Source organism: Acanthaster planci, linkage group LG04 (assembly GCF_054643075.1).
Source record: "Acanthaster planci isolate LZ-2023a linkage group LG04, COTS_SCS, whole genome shotgun sequence".
Lineage (NCBI taxonomy): Eukaryota > Metazoa > Echinodermata > Asteroidea > Valvatida > Acanthasteridae > Acanthaster > Acanthaster planci.
In genome coordinates, this window is record NC_141780.1 from 4199683 (window position 1) to 4216318 (window position 16636).

General features: G+C 41.0%; 2 protein-coding genes across 4 annotated transcripts in view; one reads left to right on the forward strand and one right to left on the reverse strand.

Annotated features, from left to right (window-relative positions):
• Positions 1-7539, forward strand: part of LOC147799312 (DNA replication licensing factor mcm2-like) — a 12538-nt gene extending 4999 nt beyond the window's left edge. The window contains exons 7-18 of the mRNA XM_087135202.1: positions 214-421; positions 932-1066; positions 1271-1462; positions 1812-1905; positions 2448-2698; positions 2977-3141; positions 3305-3379; positions 3879-3962; positions 4305-4457; positions 5039-5221; positions 5622-5777; positions 6192-7539. Coding sequence (XP_086991328.1) covers positions 214-421; positions 932-1066; positions 1271-1462; positions 1812-1905; positions 2448-2698; positions 2977-3141; positions 3305-3379; positions 3879-3962; positions 4305-4457; positions 5039-5221; positions 5622-5777; positions 6192-6302 — 1807 coding nt within the window. The 3' untranslated portion in view covers positions 6303-7539. The remainder of the gene's footprint in view (positions 1-213; positions 422-931; positions 1067-1270; positions 1463-1811; positions 1906-2447; positions 2699-2976; positions 3142-3304; positions 3380-3878; positions 3963-4304; positions 4458-5038; positions 5222-5621; positions 5778-6191) is intronic.
• Positions 1-16477, reverse strand: part of LOC147799311 (transmembrane protein adipocyte-associated 1-like) — a 23216-nt gene extending 6739 nt beyond the window's left edge. The window contains exons 1-11 of one of the 3 annotated variants that reach the window (XR_015424964.1): positions 16339-16477; positions 14811-15047; positions 13534-13666; positions 12330-12419; positions 11770-11922; positions 11523-11636; positions 11078-11138; positions 10506-10608; positions 10160-10240; positions 9216-9430; positions 7748-8884 (exon numbers count right to left, since the gene is read on the reverse strand). Coding sequence is in view for 2 of the 3 variants with exons in the window: in XM_087135204.1 (XP_086991330.1) it covers positions 9421-9430; positions 10160-10240; positions 10506-10608; positions 11078-11138; positions 11523-11636; positions 11770-11922; positions 12330-12419; positions 13534-13666; positions 14811-15031 (966 nt within the window). In the remaining variant the exon portion in view is untranslated. Of the gene's footprint in view, positions 1-7747; positions 9431-10159; positions 10241-10505; positions 10609-11077; positions 11139-11522; positions 11637-11769; positions 11923-12329; positions 12420-13533; positions 13667-14810; positions 15048-16338 lie in introns of those variants that run through there. The other 2 variants (XM_087135204.1, XM_087135205.1) reach the window with 2 other exon arrangements.
• Between the last annotated feature and the right edge of the window lie 159 nt (positions 16478-16636).

Below are 16636 nucleotides of genomic sequence, written 5' to 3' on the forward strand. Positions count from 1 at the left end.
GTTGTCACAAAACACTGTCTGCTAATCCTGCATACAGTCCATAGTGTTTGCAATCAAGGTTTCCCTGAAGGATCTGCAAACCTTCCATGAGTATACTGAACAAAGATATCCAGACCTTACGCATCTTGCAAGATCATCACATTTGTATGCTCTGACTGAAATGTGATCAATTTCAGGCAATTGACTCTTGTAAATCATCTCTGCTCTTTCCAGACAACTGCACCTCAATCAGCTGATCCGGACGAGTGGCGTGGTCACATCCACCACAGGCATCCTGCCCCAGCTGAGCATGGTCAAGTACGACTGTCCAAAGTGCGGCTTTGTCCTGGGGCCGTTCTATCAGAACCAGAACCAGGAGGTACGGCCAGGGTCCTGCCCCGAGTGCCAGTCCGGCGGACCATTTGAAATCAACATGGAAGAGGTAAGCTCAATAAAGAAAGTTTGCTGGTCACAGTGAGAGCTCTTGCATTTCAGCTGTGTCACTACCTAAGTCTGCAAAGTTAAGTGTAGAATGTTTATTCTTAGTTGTAGCCAAGTAGGAGAGAAGTCCATCCAAGTCAGTTTGGCTTATCGTGTAGGGGAACATGTATCGGTGAGAAAAAAACGAGAATGTCTCTATTCTTCCTTGGATGGGATGCCAGTCCATTGCAGATTGGTCCCCGGCTAATTCTGATTTATACTCCTGGTCGGAGAGAGGCAAGCTGGGGTGAAGTGACTCTCAATGGCCATGACTTCTTGTCAACAGCTGGATTTGAACCTTTGACCTTCACGATAACAAGTCGTAAACCCTAACCACTAGGCCTGTGGACCAGAAGAGGCCATAGTTCTGGTCTATGATTTTAATTAGTTTACCAGCATCGTGAGAAATCGTTCAAACCCATGTAATGAATGCCGAATTGACAAAACAAATTTCTTCTGCTTTCCTTGGCAGACACTCTACAAGAACTACCAAAGAATCACGATTCAAGAGAGTCCGGGCAAAGTCGCCGCTGGTCGTTTGCCAAGGTCCAAGGATGCCATCTTGTTAGCAGATCTTGTTGACAGTTGTAAGCCGGGAGACGAAATCGTAAGTGATGTCAAGAAATGACCTTTGACTAATATTATTGTTTATCTTTTTTAAAGGTAAGGGCGTTGCCTCCCCTTGCACCCAAAACACCCAAAAGGGGGGGTGCATTTTTACTTTGGATAAATTGAAACATTTGATTGTTTTCATAATTTATAGGGGAAAACACTTTCATAAACATTTTCTTCAATGTGTTTGCCCCAACAGGAATTAACCGGCATCTATCACAACAATTACGACGGCTCCCTGAACACGGCCAACGGCTTCCCTGTCTTCGCCACCGTCATCCAAGCCAACTACATCACTAAAAAAGACGACAAGATGGCAGTAGGAAGTCTAACAGATGAAGACATCAAAGCCATCGTGGCCCTGTCAAAAGATGAGCGCATCGGTGAAAGAGTGAGCATTGTGCAGCCAACCAAATCATATAATTTATATTTCCGATTGCAAAAAATTTCGGACATTCTTATTTCTGAAATTTGCAACCACTGTGCCATATAGCAATTACAATTCTGTGTACTTTGTAGTAAGAAAACAAAATCACTGTTTTAGTTGCAACTTATTCTTTTTGGAGATATTTACTCACTAGGGTCAACAATTTATGCATGCTGTACCAAACTGTCTTTAGCAAAGATATAAATATATCTGAATCTTTGCTCGCCTCAAGGACTTGCCTAAAAAAAATCTCTGGTATGACAAACTTTTACTTCCACAGGGGATGAATCATTGCTGTGCATTTTCATTTCAGATCTTTGCTAGCATTGCGCCTTCCATATATGGTCACGAGGACATCAAGAAAGGCATTGCGCTGGCACTGTTTGGGGGAGAAGCCAAAAATCCTGGTGAGATTTTAACGATGGTTCTGCATGCTTTGATAGCATCCCGGTAAAGAGACAGAAATCAAGTCTTGGGAGTTTAAACTCATCAGATAGATCTGAGCAGGGATGTATGCAGCAGCCGTGGTAGACCTTGAAGATTTAAAGAATTAAAATCAGAGATTTCTCGCAATAACTGGCCTGTCATGTTACTGGAGTAGGTTTTATTATAGCTGTTGCAGATGAAACAAATGATTCTAATGACAGTAGGAACTTCTGAAGACTATGAAAAAACATTCACTCTTGCATCCCAACTCTACAATGACCATTAAAGATTTTGGTTGTCATCACATTAGAAGATCTTTGGTTATGTTTGTTGCGATAGTAGCATTCTTTTCAACTGAGCAGAATAAATGTCAGCAACGTACAGTTTGTCTGCATAGAACCATTTCCATTGTATATAAAAGCATTACACTTCAGAGACTAGCATTATTTTAGGACGATACCTGTTGTCAGTAAAGCAATTCAATAAATTTGAACGACAGTTTTGTAACTACTCTTATTTTCAGGTCAAAAACACAAGGTCAGGGGTGACATCAACATCCTCTTGTGCGGCGACCCTGGCACGGCCAAGTCACAGTTCCTGAAGTACGTGGAGAAAACAGCCAGCCGTGCTGTGTTCACAACAGGTCAAGGTGCTTCGGCCGTCGGTCTGACAGCCTACGTCCAGAGGAATCCCGTGTCCCGAGAGTGGACACTGGAAGCTGGGGCCTTGGTGCTGGCTGACAGGGGAGTGTGTATCATAGATGAGTTTGACAAGGTTGGTCAATTTGGCTGTCTGTTTTACTGTCTGTCTGAAATTTATTTCAGATACAGATTTTAATTGAATAATCTTGCAAATTGAATGCCATTGGGATGGCATGGCAGGTGGTATCTACGTTATTTCCCTCTTCGGCCAGTAGGGCGTTGTGACTTGCCAAAATGTTCTGGCCTCAAGTTTGAGATACAGCATTGGCATTTCTGTTGGATCTAATTGCATTGTTGTAGGCAAAATTAATCATTAAAATTTGTGACATTTCATGTGTTTTTTCCTCATAGATGAATGACAACGATCGTACGAGTATACACGAGGCTATGGAACAACAGAGTATCTCTATATCAAAGGCTGGTATCGTCACATCGCTCCACGCTCGATGCTCCATCATGGCTGCTGCTAATCCCATAGGAGGGCGCTACAACCAATCCATGACATTCTCAGAAAATGTTAGAGTTTTTGAGTTTCAAAGACACTTCATGAAAGTCTCAAATTTCTAGTAAATCATATTTTACAGTTTAGTCTCAAAAGCTATAGAAAAATAATTGTCTGTGTGATATTTACTTCCTTGAACAGTAGTGTAACAATTCAAACATTTCATTTGATTTCCAGGTTGATTTGACGGAGCCCATTCTATCCCGTTTTGATATCTTGTGTGTTGTGAGGGATATCGTTGACCCAGTCAAGGTAAAACTTAAATTTTAAGCTACTCTTCACAGGCATACTTGCCAGTGTTCCTCATTTACCCTCTAGCCTGCAATGCTAAAGTGTTAACTATTAGACACTTTTCAAACCAAACCTTAGTACACATGGAAGGAATTTAGAAGAAATTTTTGGCCACAATGATTTTCACTCTGCAGTTGTTTAAATCTTCAATGGACAAAAGAAAGAGAAATGAATTAAAGAACGTTGGCTCAGGTTATGTTGAGTGCTACAGAGGCTCTGTTACAGATTGACAGGTGTCCACACACGGACACGAGAGCCAACCATACACGCTGGGATTCAGATGTGTAATCAGTACTGCTACGAGTTACCAATACTGCTTCGTGAATAATTATCGTGTTAGATTGGTTCATTGTTGTCACGACAGCCTGACCCGAGTAATCCTATATTTACCCTTGCCGATACTTGTGTGTTGTTCGAGCTTTAAGTTTGGTTGAATTTTATCCCCATATTGATACTTCAGGATGAGATGTTGGCGAGGTTTGTGACAGACAGCCACATTAGACATCACCCGTCAAACAGCGGCGAACTGGAGGAAAACCTCCCGGTAAGTAGACCCAACCAATAAGCTGCACTCTTACTGATTATCATTTAGTCAAATTCAAATAGGCTAGGCAAATTAGTGAACTTCGTGATTGAGCTGTTACGTCCTCCCCACTTACAGCTTTAGGCAGGAATCTTTCCTGAGCAGACAAATAGGTTTTGTCCTGGGCTTTGAGAAATTCTGAAAACAAAATGCTAATAGATCATCAGCAGAGAGGCCTTTAAGATTTCAATTGGAAGACTTCACCAAAAAACCTATAAATGTTATGATGTGGAGCAACAGTGTATGTCTGATTCCTCAGGTTCAGAGATGAAACTGATTCTCAATCTTTCCTGTTGTCTCTAGGACCTCCCCTCCTCCTCAGGGTTGGAGCAGATTCCCCAAGAACTCCTCAAGAAGTACATCATCTACGCCAAGGAGAAGGTCCACCCTAAACTGCACCGCATGGACCAGGACAAAGTGGCCAAGATGTACTCGGACCTCAGGCGAGAGTCGATGGTAATGTCCCCGCCATTCGGCTTTGATGCATGCTGCACGCAGAATCAGTTTGGATTGTCGTTCAACCTGTTTTCCTCAATGGCAAAGAGGAGGCAAACATCTTTTGCTTGAGCTCACAATATTTGAACCCGAATGGTGTGGCACAAAACATCAAACGGTGCCAAGGCGGTGCAAATAGAAAGTGTATCAGTTATGGCAATCGTCTGCATTGAATTGAATGCAAAAAAAAATTGAAATTTATCAGGCTTCATTGGAATGGCCTTATATTTTGGGGGTTTGACATTGTTTGACCTTGTCGTACATGTACTGCATGTTGGGTATGTCTTGCAATTTCATGCATTTCATGTTGACCTATGGTGTAGTCGGACAAAAATTCTTGCTACAGTTTTTTTCTTGAAAATGTGACCTTGTAAAAATGCGTATCACAACTGGATTAGAATGCAGTATTTCTTATTCTGTGACAGACACACCTCACAAATACAGTTTCATAATAGAAATTGATGTCATTACTGGCTCTTAGAAGGTTGTTTTGAACGTGCTCCAGTTTATGGTTATTAATAGCACAATACTTGTTTTTGCAGGCGACAGGCAGTATTCCCATCACCGTGCGACACATCGAGTCCGTCATTCGCATGGCAGAGTCCCACGCGCGCATGCACCTGCGCGAGTATGTGAACGAGGATGACGTCAACATGGCCATCCGCATCATGTTGGAGAGCTTCATCGACACACAGAAGTACAGCGTCATGCGCAGCATGCGAAAGGTAGGCGGCAGAATTCTATTGAAGTCGGTCAAAGAGACTGATGGGATATTGCCAGATGGGTGTTGGCTAATGGGCAGTGCTCTAACGGAGTCCACAAGTCCTTTAACAAGTCTCTCTACTTGTCCAGTCACTTTCAGCAGATTAATTAAAGAGTTTCTTCGCAAAATGCAATATCCACCTTTTTTGGAAACTATGAGTTAAATGTTACATGAGTTAAGAGTTATACGCGTCACAAAATATCTGCTAATTGACACCTTGTCTGTTGAATTCCGATTTGTAGTTTTTGGAGATATTAAATGTACATCAAATTTCCTGTTTAGTTTGTTTATTTTAGCAGACAATAATCGTGCATGATTATTTTTGGAGATGTTCTGCAAAGTGTGTTTTTTTCATTGGTCAGAATTTTTCCAGATATTTGAGCTTCCGTCGGGACAACAACGAGCTGCTCCTTTTCATCCTGAAGCAACTTGTCACTGAGCAGATGACATTCTACAGGACTCGCTACGGCACAGATCAGGATGTCATTGAAATATCCGAAAAAGATCTGGCTGACAAAGTACGTTTGTTTTTGTCAAATTTCCTTTTATGCACTGTCCCACAAGAAGTGTTAGTGCAGGAGATGCGGTTTTTAAATTGCAATGTGTTCACCGAGAACGGCTTAAAATCTCTGCAGTGTGTAGTTCAAACATAAGTGCATTGGTTTCCATCTGGGTTATCAAACCTCACATAGCTTAATAGTTCAACAATTTCACCCATAACTGCAAACCATTTCTTTTTCCATTTGAAATTCAAACCCCAAAAAAAACCTGTGTCTGGAATGTTAAAATATAGACTTCTTAAAGTAGTAATGCTTGAATTTTCCAAGATTTAGAGAAGATTGCAAAGTTCTGAGAACAACTGTAAACCATTGTCCCAATTTTCAACCATAATTATTTCTTTACATTGTATTGTCTCTATTTTGTTACCCTAGGCTCGTCAAATCAACATCCACAACTTGGCCCAGTTTTTCGAGAGCGAGATCTTCAAGGGGCACAAGTTCACCCATGACAGCAGGAGGAAATTGATCATTCAGACTCTCTAGGAAAACATTGGAATGTTTGACATTAAGAAAGTGCATGAGATACTGTTTGTGTAGAATACCGAAGCAAATACGTCACGAACAAAATTACGCGTTAAAGGCATTAGCACAAGAACCAGTGTGTGAACCAACATCTGTACTTCATCTATTTTCACCACACTTCCTGGTTCAAATGACATCACCCTTATGTACTCCGTTTCCCCAGGAAGAGCTGAACATTATCATAAGTGTACAGTGGGGAGATTCCATCGAAAGAATCTTGAAGATATTTGCGCTACTTTAAGACTCATGTATCAAGGCTTACCCTTCTCTTTGTATTTGTGGTGCCTCATTTTTTAATGTAAGGATTTCTGCAGACCTTGTTGAAACGGAACGAACTTTTAGAAAACATGGACCTCAAATTTGTTCATAGACAGTAAGTGGGGCAAAGGTTCCTGCTACGAGAACCCAGTTGTGAGGTGCTCACACTGGCTGTAGTTAGGTACAAAAAAAAGACGACAAAAAAGAAAAACCAGGCAAGAGCTGATGGATAAGTTACCCCATTTGCTGGACATGCCGTTCAAATTGTTAGAAAGAGTTTAAGAGTTGTTATTTATTTCAGATTTGCAGAAGTGCCTTGGGGGTTTGTTGCATCCACCGTTAGGATGGGTGTCACCCACCGACTGTACCGGTTGACATAATTCGTCTTAAAGTAGACTCGTGGTTCTTATGGGATGGAATATTCCAGACCCCATTAAGTTAGTATTTTGCTGGATTGCTGCAACCTCTCAAAGCTCAGCAGATGAAGTCTATTTCGGCACGTGTACCGAGCAATTGTTGTTGACCTAGACGTAACCCAAGGACTTCTTTTTAAACACCATTTCATGATGGTGCTTGATGAGCTTAAGACAGTTGGAAAGGTCACTTGCTTTGGTGATTCTGAAGGCAAGACTTATGCGGAGGGAAGGGCTGGGATAGCTTGTAAACTAGGTTTACAGCAAGAATGTAAATACTGAGATATGGTTGAAATTGTAAAGGGCTGTTTTGGCATCAGTCAGTGACAAAAAGCAATTAATTTTGTGACACTGTAATATTACGGATGGTATTTGAATTGTTTTCAAAGTGTGAGATTTGTGAAATGAGCAACCGTCATTAAGCCCATGTTTGTAAAATCCCCACAGTAAGTGTAATCAGTACATGAGATAGAGTTTTAGAGACATAAAGTGGACAGTTGAATTAAATTGAAGCTGGAAGAACAAAATCTTCCTCAGTGCAGGGCAATGGTTGTACTAGCCCCATTAGTGTGGCACGGACTCCCGAGTTAGAGTCCGTGCCACACTAGTGGGGCTATGGTTGTACGTACATGTGTCTTTCTTTCTGTGACATTCCATGTAAAATTCGGGTGTTGGTGCAAATACCGTGCATTTCATGATGTTGATTTCATATTATAAGAAAAAAGCACGAAAAACTACCTCACCAAACGATGTGTTATTCACATATTGAACCAAGAAGGAATTCATACATGTAGACTTCCGATAATATTGATGTGCATGCAGTTACATATATACATATAAATATAGACTTCTTAAAGTAGTAATGCTTGAATTTTCCAAGATTTAGAGAAGATTGCAAAGTTCTGAGAACAACTGTAAACCATTGTCCCAATTTTCAACCATAATTATTTCTTTACATTGTATTGTCTCTATTTTGTTACCCTAGGCTCGTCAAATCAACATCCACAACTTGGCCCAGTTTTTCGAGAGCGAGATCTTCAAGGGGCACAAGTGTTATTCACATATTGAACCAAGAAGGAATTCATACATGTAGACTTCCGATAATATTGATGTGCATGCAGTTACATGTACTGTATAACGGTGAATGACAATCAATATCATAAATACTGGTGATGCAAATGATGATCACCACTGGAGCATTCCTATTAGAACTGAAATGATTGTAGTGTCTCGGCACTAGGCAGGGCCGGCATCAGACCTCTTTGTGACTTTCAGCAAATATACTATTGCAACACGAGCACCAGTTATAAATGCAAATATACACATCGGTGAGCACTTCTTGACATATCTGTTTGACCTCAACCCATGAAAGATGAGCACAAATGTCTACTACTTTTGATACATTCACCAAGCTAGTTCACAGCCTTCCAACTGCACAGGAACAAGATGGCACACTCTATGCACTTAGACTTCAATCCATGGGCATTCAGGCAAACGCAACATAAAATGGACTAATTCTTTGTTCAGAGAAAATGTCGGAAAAACTTGGTCCTGTGTCACTTCAGAATTTACGGGCGCTTAAAGAAAACAACAAAACACCCCCCCCCCAAAAAAAAGAAGTTTGCCCAAGTATACACAGAAATGGCTCACAGATATAACGCTATTTCTCTTCAAACACCTGAGGTCATCAAGTATATTTTTGCCACGGTCATTCCAGTCCTGAGTGATTAGAGGTGCGTGATTGTGACCCCTTCCCCCATGGCACACCAAAATGCCCCCCCCCAGAGGTCTGAATAATCACACACCTGAATCCCTCTCCATCACACGCCCCAGGGTACATTTCCAGCGCGATAATATTCCACAGCTTTTAAACTTACGCCGGTTCTTTGAACTCTCAAAATCGGTCTACAGTGAAACCGAGGGTAATCACTGAAAGATTCAGGAAAATGTCTGGTTTCTAGGGGCTATCTAGCATTGTCTCAATCCTTGCTTGGACCACAGACTTGATGCTGGGCAAACATCACACCCTTAATCTAGGTGCGCGTCTTTTTCCCACATATCTGAGGTTTGTACATCAAGTGGACAATGTGCTGTATATTACCTCAATAGCAACGACGTCTGCAGAGTCCGATCAGATTTAGCACCAGCAAAGTATGAAATCTACTGATTCCAACTATAGCAATATGTGCTCCCTGAATTGAACAGAATCTGAAACATCAGTGAACGAGGTCTACTGAATTTGACAGACAGTCCAACAGAAAGGTTGAGGCCTGTTGAAACCAAGGAAATCCAACAGCAAAGCATGAGGGGTCCTGGATCCAACGGAGTCTAACAACATCAAAGCGAGCCATTTGCTAATTCCAGCAGGATTCAACGAGGCGTGAGGTCTGCTGAAGCCACCGGCATTTTCAGGCATGGCTTAAATAAACCAAGGCCAAGCAGAGATTAACTCACAGCTTAGTTTAAGTTCATTTATGGTCAGGGTGCGTAACTCAGGAACACAATAAACGCAGAAGTGATTAGCAGTTGTGCAGGTGAGGTTGTCGTGTCAGTGCTAAACGGTCGTTATTGAAAAATTTCACTAAAAAGGCGTATATTGAAAAATATTATTTTAAACATGAATTGGGCAAAAGAAGTTCAAAGGTTTTCAGAGAAGTTACATTTGGCCATAATGACCTTTTAGCACTGAGTTAACGGGTATACAATCCTGATGGGCCTTGTCAGTTGTCACCCTAAAACCCCTCACTACAACAGATTCTGCAGACATTGCCTAGGCTTTTTGTTTCTAGTTAGGCACATGAGCAGGCCCCCTTATCTCATCTGGTTCCTGTGCACCAACGTGTGCCCCAGTGGTGAAGGGCAAAATCTAATACCAATCTGAACTGTTAAGCGAATGCTGTGGTTCAGACCGTTTGGGAGCATGAAGGGGGATCGGGCAAAAACACCTTTGCTGTGAATTTAATTTCGGGACAAGGATTTCAAAATACCGATTACCCCAAGGATAGTTGATCTGATGGGGGAGGGGGGTGACATGACATTTTATCACCCCGGCTTGTTGATGATTTGGTGATCTTGTTTGGATCAGTAGGCATCCAAACACTGACTTACATAATCACAAATACTGACTAATATAAACAAGTGACTCACCGGAAGAATTTGTGTAGGAATGTAAGGTAGATTAATGGAGCAAGGATGGAGAAATAGACAAAGGATGTGATGTCCACAACACTGGGGAATAGAAAACAGAGCACGCAGTCATATACAATTAAGACATTTGCAGAAAGAACATCACGAGGAATGGCCATGATAAATGACAAAATAATAAAATTCATGCTGGCTTCCTCAAACTCTTTCAAGAGTAAACTTCTTTTGACATTAGGATGTGCAATTATCCTTGCCAATTAAAACTTCTACAGTGTCAGAATCACGCATGAGCTCAGTTAGAAATGGCCAAAGCAAGCTTGAGGCCACGATAGGACACAAGGTCACTCACCAGATGGCAAGTGTTTTGTCTGCATAGACGAGGCCACTTGCTATGGCCTGGACTAGATTCAGCAGGGCCAGAAATGCCACGTAGCAGTAGAAGGACCTTTTAACTGGAGAGATATCAAAGCAAAAATATTGTGCCGAGTTAGACTACTTCCCCGTCTATCACTAATTGTGACGTTGTGCGAGAATGAGCATCAAACAACAAACCAATCATCAAGGCTAGCTAAGATTATACTGACTACACCTGACAGTCCTGAAACCATCAAAGTACTGCAGACATAGGATATGGATTTTGACTGATGGGGGGTTGTTTAGAGTAACAACACACACAAAAATGACACGTGCACAGATTTTGTGGCTGTTATGAAATTTTGTGCTGATTATAAGGCAGGAGTGAAATTTCAATTATGACAAGGCCTCCCTGTGCTACGCAGATGGCATGAATATCTTCTGCCTTTTCAAAGCCATTTGAATTTGGGGTAAAGTCTCCCTTCTTAATGGCTTACTCTCCAGGCAATTATGGACATGACCTGTGTGTCATGCCCTTTGGCATCTGACCCCACACAGCATACTGACCTGGGAGCTGTACTTTGTCTTTTATCTTTGTGTACGGCAGAACCAAGATGATAAAATAGGCCTGCAAACAAATAAAAAACAAACCAAAAAGTGATGAAATTTGGAAAAACTGGGACGGAAGTAGGGTATAACCCCCCCAGATGGCTAAGCTTTACTCTCTGTTTACACTACCAACAATGGTGGCTGTGTGTGTCAACTAATGAGAGAATCACGTATCAAGTCAGTATACTTGAGATCTCAGGACTAATGCAACCGACTAATCTCAGCTGAGATGTGAACCCATCTGGTAGAAACGGATCTAGGTTGTAAAAAAGTCACACTGAATGGCACATGATTGAAAAGTGACGATGCCAGTTTTGTTTGGTACGCTGAAGGCCTACAGTACATGCCCCAAGCCCTTTGTAGAATATGACTCAGTGAAACTGCCTTGTTAAAATACACTCACCAAGGAAAATATCGATGAGCTTATACACCAGAACAGCATGCCGCCGTGAGCGTAGATGTCGTATTTATCTGGTGCAATGTAATGCTTGTCAGGAAACTTGATCTCCAGAGCACCCTGAATTTGCCCCCCCACAAAAAAAATGGTTGAAAGCTGTTTTCAATATCCAGAATAAAGTAGAGAATGTGGTGAAGAATTCATATGGAAATGCTGGACTAAGTTTCACCCGGTTTGGGATTTCTAAGCTTACCTGTGTCACCGAGTATGCTAGGGCTATAGACGAAGTCGCTAGCAAGATTCGCTTGATGATGGCTTTACTGTCCACCATGCTGGAGAACAAACCAAAAATGATGACGCTAAACTCGATGGAAATCAGGAAAAACTTGACAATGATCCACAGAACCTGCGTGGAAAGATCAATCTTCGGTTTAAAAAAAAAAGAAAACTGGACCAGAACTTCACACTTCAAAGCTAAGCCAGCACTATTAAAGTTGGGTGTCTCCAGATGAAATGGATAGAAGATTTTAAAAAAGCGGAGTATTACTTCCAAAGGCACTAGTTATGGCTAATGGGGGTGGAGAGAACTCATTCATTAATCTGCTTTTGAAATTTGTTTTTGGAATTGGCCCCCTTCTACTGGCAAATGTTTATCAGTTTGCTGCTGACGAGTGCTGGCACCAATAAGTATAGCGGTCATTCTATTGCTATCAAATATTCACCACAATGGCATTATGCTGAAAGCAGAGTTTAACTACAGACGGTGAACAAATAAGAAGTCTGATGAAGGAAGAGAGGGACCAACCAACTCACCGTGTCTGCAATATCTCCGCTGTTTGTGGACGCATTGACCATCATGGAGACTACGGCTCTCGCTACGCTGATGATTGCCACGGTCAAGACCTAAACGAGAGACCACAAGGATCAGAACAAGATAACAAAACAATAATAAAAATGACTATAACATGTCGCCAGTTCCAGTCAAATACTTATGAAGGGGCCCTATACACTTTTAACCACTGGGCAGCTTTTGCCAAAAATTTCCTGAAGCCACCAATGCTCCGAGTTTTGTTTTTTCTAAAAGAAAAGATCCCTATTCTCTCAAATCAAGGCGTTCATTTTCATTTTACGATCACCGTGTGATACACTGATGTTGGGCAACAGGTCAGCAGATCACATCAGTCTTCAGTTTCCTGTTATTGTAACTGGCTCACCTCAGCTTTTAGTTTTCAACAGCTAAATGAATAGAAAGACTAGTCTTGTGACACACTTTTGTATGTACATTTAAATGCACAATAACAGAGACATCAATGCCCATACAAACTGACAGGAGGTGAGCCATGCAGTTTTGTATCCATTAAGATACTGCCCTGGTAGAATATGAGAATTTGGAAAGAGTCTTACTTGAGCCGGTTAACACAACTTTGAAGCATACAGTACATTACGTAAAAAAACAGAATTTGGACGACAGTCAGTTTTTATACTGTGGCAATTTTTCAAAGTGTCAACATAAGTCACGTCAGTTTTAGTTCATAATATTTGTCTTGTCTTGTCTAATCATTCACTTTTCCCAAGTCAGTTCCTTGTGAAGTATTTGTTTAGCACTTGAGAATGGCACATGACCAGTACACCTTGTGCAGTAGGCCTACGGAGTAAATGTACAAAGATCACATGCTATAAAATTAATTGGCACGCACATCTCACAGATCCCTGCGTGAGTGATAAACACACAGCCTTATGGGGGTTGTCTCAACTGGATGCCATGTCACATCGAATAATTTTTTGTTGGGGGGGGTCAAAATTCCTATTCTCCAATCAAGTTTTTCCTGTGCACCAGATGAAACAAAATTATCCCCGATTCATAAGACCCGCCGGACCCCAGCAAAGTTTTGCACTATCCATAACTAAATTAATTTTTTCCATCTTGTATATCCCACCCCATTCAAAATGACTATTGACCAAATTCTCAATTTTTTTTTCCCCTCTGTGAAATCCAAGTTTACAAATGTGGACTCACCATGGCATAAAAGGCAAAGAAAACGGCGCTACTCGACTGACGAAGCTTGGTGATGGCAATCTTGCATTTGAATATGAGGAAGATGAGGAACAGTGTGTTTGGAATGAGCAGCGCTAGGTCCCATATACGAACACTGCCACATGAGAAGTAAGTTTAAGAGTTAAGTGCGGCATTTGATCAGATCAAAGCCAAGTCATTACGATCATAAAATTGACATGGAGCAATTTTTTTACTTCAAAAGCTAAAAGGAAGTCCTTTTTGTGCTCCAACATTTGAGTATGTTTTGTTGACACAGGTACACTGAGACAAAGAGAAACTATAACCAAATTTAAAACACACTTCAATTTCACATCTTTCGAGACTTTGCTTAAATATATATTTACATAATATATAATATATATGATATTTACATAATATATATATATATATATATTTTGTGTATCAACAATTCAAATACATTCTCCACAAAAGTTGAAAGTGCAATTCAAGTAGTCCATTATGGTTTCCGCTCAAGCTGATCAAATCTAGGACTATTTGGACAGCAATTGGTTTGTTTCAGTTTAACTCTACAGCACAGTATCAAAGCACTGTACCTATTAATTAAACAATACTGTATCATATACATGCACGTATATCCAAGTGAGACCCATACATGTATATGTACATTGCACTTTTCACAGTTCAGTTTACTTCGCTCATGTTTTTGTTCCACTTTCAAAACAGTGGCTTGCTGGGGAAATTCTATTCATTTCCAATGAAAATACACACAATAGCTGAATATCAAGCTGTTGACAGCTTTTTATTTGGTTCAGTTTTTCTCATATGAAATGTTCGAATTTTTCTGAGCCTTGGCATAAATAAAGTGAATAAATGTACAATTATCCCCTAGACATTCAAAATACAACTACATCCATCTGCTCTCTTGAATGACCTTTTAATGGATATAATTATTTGAAATATTTCCTTTCTTCATCAAAACAACCTGTGTCAAGAAAAGATTTTGTTTAACATTTGATCTTCATGCTCAAATCAATCACATTGATGTGGACACTGTCGCCCGTGAAGTGACAACATCCCCCTCCTCGGGGGGAAGAATTTCTTTACACAGTGTACTAATGGTGAAAATGTTTGTTACTAAAATCTGCACACTGGAGCTTGAAACGTGTGACCAAACCGCACCACAGACGTAGTGCCACACACTGGGGGATGTGGAGAAAAGAACTACATTAAGAGTTGTGAAACACTGAAATTTGCAAAAAAAAATTTGAGTGACTCACTGGGAATTGCCAATATCTGCATAAAGGACATAGAGACATGGCTGGATAGCTCCAATGGGTGCACTGGTTGACGAGGTTCCGTTGATGGTGGTCGGTTGGTAACTTCCGGCATCTGTCACGAAGGTGCTATTGCTGGGCTCCTCGGTCATGTTGAGATGGTCTCCCGCGGGAGGCACGACATGGATAAGCTTTAGGTCAGGAAGGCCGGCTTCTGAGGTCATCCTCCTGAATATTCAGCTGTGGAGAGAAATCACCTCTGTCAAAATCATGCTCGACTAACCGACACCTTCTGTGTGCAGAGAATGCCTTGACATGGCATAAATGCAAATGATAAAAAGTTGTGGACAAATCACTTCAACATGTTTCTCCAGTGATCAAGTTTGTTAAAAAAATATATATATGAACAAATGGGACATTTGACAGTCAATTTGTTGTGGCGTCGTGGGATTACGATGCAATTTTCTCTTCTGTGAGAGTTGTGCCATGGCAGTAATAGCTGCTAATTCTAGTCCCCAAAATTACACCACATTCAGGTTCATCTCCATGTTGGAAGGCTCTCTGAAGAGCTTTGAATATCCCTACAACCATGAGAACTACGGCCGCGTGAAATCCCATAAATGGTTCTTGGGCCATCCTAGCTTGTATACATGTAATTCTGGCCTTGATGCTCATGACATCTGGAAATTTCGGGCACAAGTTACTCCAGCTTGGACACCCGAGCTTTAATGTTTCACAAATGTTGGGTGCACCATGCTTTAAAGGACGGTGTTCCCCTTTTCAAAGAATCACATGAAAAACAAAACCTGGCCACCAGGCCACGTAATCAATGGTGTGGGCCTACAATTGTTTTGTTGGGGTGATCATTCCATCTGCATGTTCATATGATCTCTGTGCATTGCTCAATTTTGCTGTACTAGCCTTTATGTTGAAAATGTGATATTTGGCAGATTTAAGTATTTTTAATTACAGAATTTTTTGTTTGTTTTGTTTGGAAAGAGTTTCATATATGAATGCCAGTAATGATTCCCTACGGTGAACCATTAGCCATGAGAAAGCAAAAACCTATTCAGAAAAGTTCACTTTAAAAGGATAAATACCAAATCGTTTACTTAGAAAACACTTAACGTGAGTGACCAGGTGACCGTATAGTCACCAGATCCCTTATTTAGCCATTTACCGGTACTGTGAAAACCAAACAGGCTTGACAATAGGTGGGGAAATTAGAGACCTGGCAACTATGGGGTCACGCTTGTAAGAATTTTTCAGACCAGCCTCAAAGGGTTTATGCACAAGGTGTCAAGTGGCGTGCGTCTGCATATGGAAGTCTTTCCTTCTGTTTTTATTTTGAAAGGGAAATAAAGTTGGATATTTCACACAGCATATACAGGACTGACTACTTTTGTGATTCCGGACACAATGCTCTCTATGTTTCAGCATGGAGGTTGGAAAGGAGCCTTTGCCTTCTCAACCCCAGCAGGCCTACCGTTACATGCAATGAGCAACCTAAATACACAGAGAATGCACTTGCCACAGTCTCGATCCACCATGTCCACTCGACTCACCAAGCAAGCTCACTTGCATTCATTCCAGTCACTCAGCGACTCACAAGGAAGTAAAAAACTCAAGTGAATTGTTGGGAATAATCGGATATCAAAACAACTATCAGTACTTACTAATAAATCTGCAACAAATACAACTACGGGAAAACTTCCGCTAATCACAGAATATTGAGTCAGCCCTTCCGCAGTTGTAGTCACGCCATGTTATTCATTGACGTCAACGGTTTAGGTTTGAGGTCAAAAATATGAATATTCATAATTTAAAGA